The sequence below is a fragment of the Tenrec ecaudatus genome, chromosome 17 (genome assembly GCF_050624435.1).
Source record: "Tenrec ecaudatus isolate mTenEca1 chromosome 17, mTenEca1.hap1, whole genome shotgun sequence".
In the NCBI taxonomy this organism is placed as follows: domain Eukaryota; kingdom Metazoa; phylum Chordata; class Mammalia; order Afrosoricida; family Tenrecidae; genus Tenrec; species Tenrec ecaudatus.
The window spans coordinates 54,659,083-54,665,082 of record NC_134546.1 but is presented as its reverse complement, the minus strand read 5'-3'; the positions used below and the strand labels follow the sequence as shown (position 1 = coordinate 54,665,082).

General features: G+C 54.4%; 1 protein-coding gene across 1 annotated transcript in view; it reads right to left on the bottom strand.

Moving 5' to 3' along the window:
- Positions 1–231: 231 nt before the first annotated feature.
- PTPN9 (protein tyrosine phosphatase non-receptor type 9) overlaps positions 232–6,000 on the bottom strand; it is a 104,006-nt gene continuing 98,237 nt past the window's right edge. The window contains exons 10-13 of the mRNA XM_075536159.1: positions 5,336–5,414; positions 3,927–4,080; positions 3,230–3,437; positions 232–2,266 (exon numbers count right to left, since the gene is read on the bottom strand). Coding sequence (XP_075392274.1) covers positions 1,989–2,266; positions 3,230–3,437; positions 3,927–4,080; positions 5,336–5,414 — 719 coding nt within the window. The 3' untranslated portion in view covers positions 232–1,988. The remainder of the gene's footprint in view (positions 2,267–3,229; positions 3,438–3,926; positions 4,081–5,335; positions 5,415–6,000) is intronic.

Sequence of the window (6,000 nt, the reverse complement as noted above, 5' to 3'; positions counted from 1 at the left end):
GTGTTGAAGCCTCAGGTCCCTCCTTGATGCCCCCCCCACCCCACTCCCATCCCACCCAAACCACCTGTTGGACTCCCTCCTCACCTTCCCAGCCCCAAGATGCTTAATTGATGAAACTAAAAGGATTTGATCATGTTGGTATATTTATATGTAAATACAAAACTGTATCGCTGTAAGATATTGAATATGAACATTTACAATTATTTCTGAATCTGACTCAGTCCATTGATGTTAAATACAAAATGAAAATATTGTAAAAATAAGAATATACACATTCGAAGAGCTTATTACAGTATAAAATTATTGAGGTCTGATCAGCTGCCAACCTCATCTTCTGTGATGGGGGGTGGGGGCTGGGGGGAAAGAAGGCTCAGGGGTTCCTGGCTTTTTTCTTGGGAATGTGGTATGCTGCGACTCCATCCCGGCTGGGAGCAAGCAGGGTGGGCTGGATGGGCGGGGGCCAAAGTGATGATGGGGGACCTCCTCACTGAGCCAGGGTGTAAACTTTTCTTTGACACCGAATCACACCCCCACCCCCACCCCCACCCCCTGGTGCCAGCTCCAGCTCCAGGGCCTGGCAGGCTAGGCGGCAAGGAGAGATGGGATGATTTGCCTAAGAACAGGAACCCTCCACCAAAGGAAAAAGGGCCCCTGGCTCCAATTCTCAGAGCAGTTCTCGCTCGCTCGCTCGCTCTCTTGGCCTGGGCGCTCCAACCTTAACTGTCCGACTTCACTTCGTACCGGTTGATTTTAGCTCTGGCTGCTCAGTGAGTTCAGCCTTCCCTCCGGAGACTCGTCTCGGAGAGGCCAGTGAGGGTGCAGAGGGTCGGGAATCACAGTGAGGGTCGGTTCCCAGAATTGGCAACGTAAACAGGACAATCATCAGATCAGGGCAATCATACTGAACTCGGCCAGTGTCACCACAGCCAGTATGCTGGGCTCCTATGGGCAGCGTCCTAAAGGGAGATTAAAAACCAGCTACCCTTGAGTGGACCCCCGACTCCCGCCCTCCCCGCCCCGTTACACTTTGTGCCCGCCACAGGGTCTTCCATGGCTGCTCATTTCTCCAGCAGATCTCCAGGCCCCTCATCTAAGACACATCCGGGTGTACTTGAACCTCTGGCCTTTCGGTTAGCTAAGCCTGTGTGTGCCACCCAGGGACGTCAGGGAGAGAAGTCATTATTTAAGGACAGAGGCCTGGGACAGGAGCCTGAAGAGGGATGTCCATGTGTCCTCCTCCACCTCTCTGCCATCAACAGCAGCCGGGATCCCCACCCCCACCCCCGGCCCCAGCTACTCCAGGAGAAACAGTGGGGGCTAGAAGCAAGCAGGTCTTCACTGCACCGCGAAGCCCCACGAACGTCTACAAAGGACTCTCTGTGTGTATATGTATTTATAGAATACGACCATAGTATCACATACAATATGGAATATATACACACACATACATGTGGACCCATACACTAAGTGCACGCACACATACACACACACACACACATAAACACACACGCACACGCTCACAGAATTACAGCAAAGCCTGGGACACGCGCCCTAGGTATAAACGTGCTTGGCACTACTCGGGATGTTCTGTAGAATAGGTAACTTGGTCAAGCTCTCTTGTGGGGAGGGAGGCCTCTCACTGAACCTCCCTATCAAATGTGAGCAAAAGGGAAGGAGTGGGGGAGTGGAGACCTCAGGAAGGAGAAAGGCATTGGGGTGGGGGCGGGGAGGTTCCTTCCCCAGTGACCTGGGGGCCCCTGGCAAAAATAGATAGCCACATTTTGGTTTTAATAAGGCACAGTTCGATAGCAGGTGCTGGGAGTGAAGAACGCATTGCTGCTGGCCCTTCCTGGGGGCAATTTCCCCACGTCTATCTAGCCAGAGGGAAAGGGGGCCTTGTGTACAGGACGTGTGCTGGGAGACACGGGAAAGAGAGAGAGAGAGAAGTTGGTCCATGGTGTCAGCATAACTGATGGCAACCTGTCGGCTCAGCGGTGTCCAGGGGAGTTTATGGAAGGCTGGCCAGCAGGTGGGAGGCTCGTGAGACAGTTACTGACCCCCTCCAAGGCCAGTAGGTTGTGGCTGGAGGGCACCATGCCCTCCCGCTCAGCGAACTCCAGGACGGCCTTGTAGCAAAAATAGTACTGCTCGGGGGTCTGGATGCTGAACGCCCTCTGGGTGCGCATGCGGGACACGGTCTGGAACACGTTCAGGGTGCCCAGCTCCTCCAGCTGGGCCAAGCAGATGTCCAGGGAGCAGAAGGTACCTGAGGGAAGGAAGGACGGTTAGGAAGTGGTCATCCCTGTTTCACCTCTTTTCCCTTCCCTCCCCTCCCCTCCCCTCCCCTCGGCCAAACCAGCCTGAGAACCCAATCTTCGCCAACCGGATGAAGGGATTCAAAGGCAAGTTGCCTCCTGGCAAGGGACCAGCTGGCCTGAGGCCTAGAAAGGAGGCGGGAGGGCGACTTGGGCTTTGAGAAGCCAGAGGAAAGAGACACAGACTCTAGTCTCAGGACAAATGTGGGGGTGCAGGTGGCGAGGTAGGAAGGTGGCAAAGAAGAGCACCACCTCTTTCAATAGGAGGCAGACAGACAGCACACCCACCCCGGGGCCCTATTTGTCAGGCACTCCACAAGGTACCCACGGAGTCCGAGCACAAACCCAGCCTCCCCAGCTTTCTTTCAGTGGACTCTGCAATGGGCACAGTGCTCCCCTCCCTGGGGAGGGGTTCGGGAGGATGCCCATCTCCTAAAGGCAAAGGCTGCTAACTGGCAGCAGAGTAGAGCGCAGTGCAGGGCAGGCACCTCGGTGGGGAGCAGGGTCCAAATACTGAGGGCTCCGCAGCTGGGAAGGACAAAGCACTGATCATTAGTGGGCACGCGCGGGCACTGTTTTTTTGGCTGGTCCTTGACCACAGCCCACTCTGTGGCTGATGAGGTGATTCTGACTCCTTGCTCAGACCCTACAGGCCAGAGAAAAACGGCCCCTTTGGGTTTCTGAGAGGGTAAATCTCGAGGGGAGCAGACAGCCCCTCTTTCTCTCAAAGAATGGCTGGTGGGTTTGAACTGCCGACCTTGTGGTTATCAGTGCAGTGAGTGAGCCACTGTTTCAGATGAGGCCTCTGAGCTTTGTTGTACACATACGCACACACACCCCAACACCAACCTCCACCCCACCCCACCCCGTACTGCCTTGAATACACTGCTCAGGGGCTGCGTCAGGAGCATTACCTGTCCTGCCAATGCCCGCGCTGCAGTGGACCACGATGGGGGGCTCGGGGGAGTGCCCTTTGGAGCGTGCCCCTAGGCTGCTGATGGCCAACCTCTGCTGGTTCCTGACCACTCGCAAGAAGTCAATGAGGGAAGCTGCCGAAGAGGGGACGCCATAATCTGGCCAGCTCAGAAACTGGAAGTGGGTCACCTGGCGTTTCTGCCGGTCCTTGGAGGGGAACAGAGTTAATGAGCTCATTTCTGCCTACCTCCCCCCCTACGAAGCCTACCCACCATTCACTGTGGCTTTTCCAGATTGTACCCACCCTACCCACGCCCCTACTCCACTGGTACCAGCCTCAGCTTTTCTCCACAACTCCCTCCCACAAGCCCAAAGTGCCGCCTCCCCCCCGCCCCCTGCAAGCTCAGCTCTGACTCACTGCCGTGGGGTCCTGCCAACTCTAACCCGGCGAGGAAGGGGTTAAACACTGGAGAGGGCAGAATTATTAGACTAGGACCCAGACTTCTTACGTTCGAAGCTTTATTCCTAAGTAATGCCACAGTGATGTTGAGCCAACATGGCTAATTGGCTCCTGATCCTGTTCCCAGAAAAATGGAAGCAATTTATCATAATCTCCCTGGAATCCTGCCTGCTCCCCAGGGAGATTTCCCTTACAGTAGAAATGTCGCGCCCCCCCCCCCCCACCTTTGAACTTACCTCGGCGTTGTGAATTTCCAGGATGGTTTTCTTATAGTGATTCATGTTCTCCACTCCTAGGTTGGTCACTGTGAGGAAGCCACCGAACTGGATCCGAGCGTCTTTTTCTAGTGGCCAGTACTGCCCGCACTTCTTCCGGCCACCCTCCTCAAAGCTGAGGACACAAGGGGCAAAGTAAGCCTCCCATCCTCCTTCTCCCCACTATCACCTGCTGCGGGCCTGGCTGCAGTGCCAATCCCTCGCATTGCCTCTGGCTTATACCCCTGCTTCTTGGCTAAAAAAAGGGGGGGCAGGGGGTGGTGGGAGGAAGCCTCTTCTTCCCAAGCTGATGGATTTCAGCATGTGCTCTTTGAGCAGACAGTGAGTGCTTACTCTGCATGACCTGATGTCCCTCTCATATATGGGAGCAATGCTGAGCCGCTGAAGAAAAAGAGAAAGGTGGGAGGGGGTGCTTGGAGCATTCGGGCCTCTACCCCCGCCACTGTTCCGTCTCTACCTGCCTCCCCAAAAGACCCCTGGCTGACAGACAAGGGGAAAGGCACAGCTCTTGGGATGCCAGGGGAGATTTGGGTAGAGTCTGAAGGTCGACCTCACCACTGGCTCCAAAATACTCCCTTGTGGACCTTCACCCACTCCCTCCTGTCCACCATTGGGGCAGGGGGCAGACATATATACACATACATATATATACACACACATACATATATATACATATATATGTGTGTGTACACATGTACACAGTACCCTGGGGAAGGGAACCCAGCAAAGACTGTCACTTATTATTTTTTCCCTCCCCTCATCTGAAAGTTATGATTATTGAGATAAAGATGAAATAGGTCATTCCTGACTTTTTGGCAGATATAGAAGACCAAAAACTTTTAAAGATTTTAAAGAATTCCTTTCATCAAGTTTCCTTCCTGCCCCAACGACTGTGCTACATCTCTCCTTTCTGAAGTTCAGCCGCAAGTAGAAATGGGAATGAGCAGAGAGTGGCCAGAGAGGTGAGGAGAAGGAGGCGGAGGAGGAGGAGAAGGGGGTGGTAGCTCAGGAACATGGCCAACAGCTGCCCTCTGGAAACAGGGCCAGCTTCAGGGGAAGGAAGTGCCTCTATGTTCTCTAGTCCATCGTGCAGTGGCAAAGGCAAGACCTCAAACAGGTTCTAAGTGGCCAGCGGTCACCAGCGCCATGGATGGGCGCTTTGACGCGTTAGACCTTGCAATCTCCACCATCCCTGGCCAGGCTAACCTGAGCGGCTATGAGATAATTAAGACATGGGCACATTCTTTACTATGACTTCCCTAATCCTCCAGGTATCTCAGAAGGCGAAAACCAAGCTCCTCTCCTGAATCACCCCCGTGCGGGGGCAGGTTAGAGTGGGGAGCTGAGGCAGGGGTTGGGGGAGCACTTACCGGGTGGTCATGACAATCACCAGGACTTTCTGCTCCCACACCATAAGCCAGAAATCACGGTAGGTGTTCTCCAAAGGGCCTGGAAGGAAAGGAGAAGACAGGAGCTTGACCCTGGGGGGGGGGGGGGTTCTTCTCCCCTCCTGGGAGCTGCGTTTGCCCTCCTGGCTGCCCACTCAAACTCCAAAGCACAGACACTGGCTGCCTGCTCCAGTTACGCAGGACGGGCCTTGGCCCAGCAGCAGCAGCAGCAGCCAGGAGGCAGCAGCCAGGAGGCAGACCCTGCATCTTAACGAGAGAGCGGTCTGTCTGTACCTTCTCAGAGGCTTCTCCTCAGGCCTGCAGCCACCAGCACAGCCAGGCCAAGTGTACCTGTCTGTCATCATAGCTCTCATGCTCTCTGCTGGTCACTAGCCTGCAATTCCCCATCTCTGTCACCAAGCCCCAGGGAGGTTTCTGCCTTTGAAATGCTTTAGTTTTATCTCTCGGTCCCCTCCCCAGTATCATGGCCCCATCCAAGGCCTTTATCACCTTTTGGCTGCTTTATTGTAACACCATCTTAGTTGAACAACAACAACAAACCCAAAACCACCGCCTTAGTCTTACAATTCCAAAAAGGTCTCTTTCCCTCCTAGTCTAATCCTGGACACTTTAAGCCCAAACTCAGA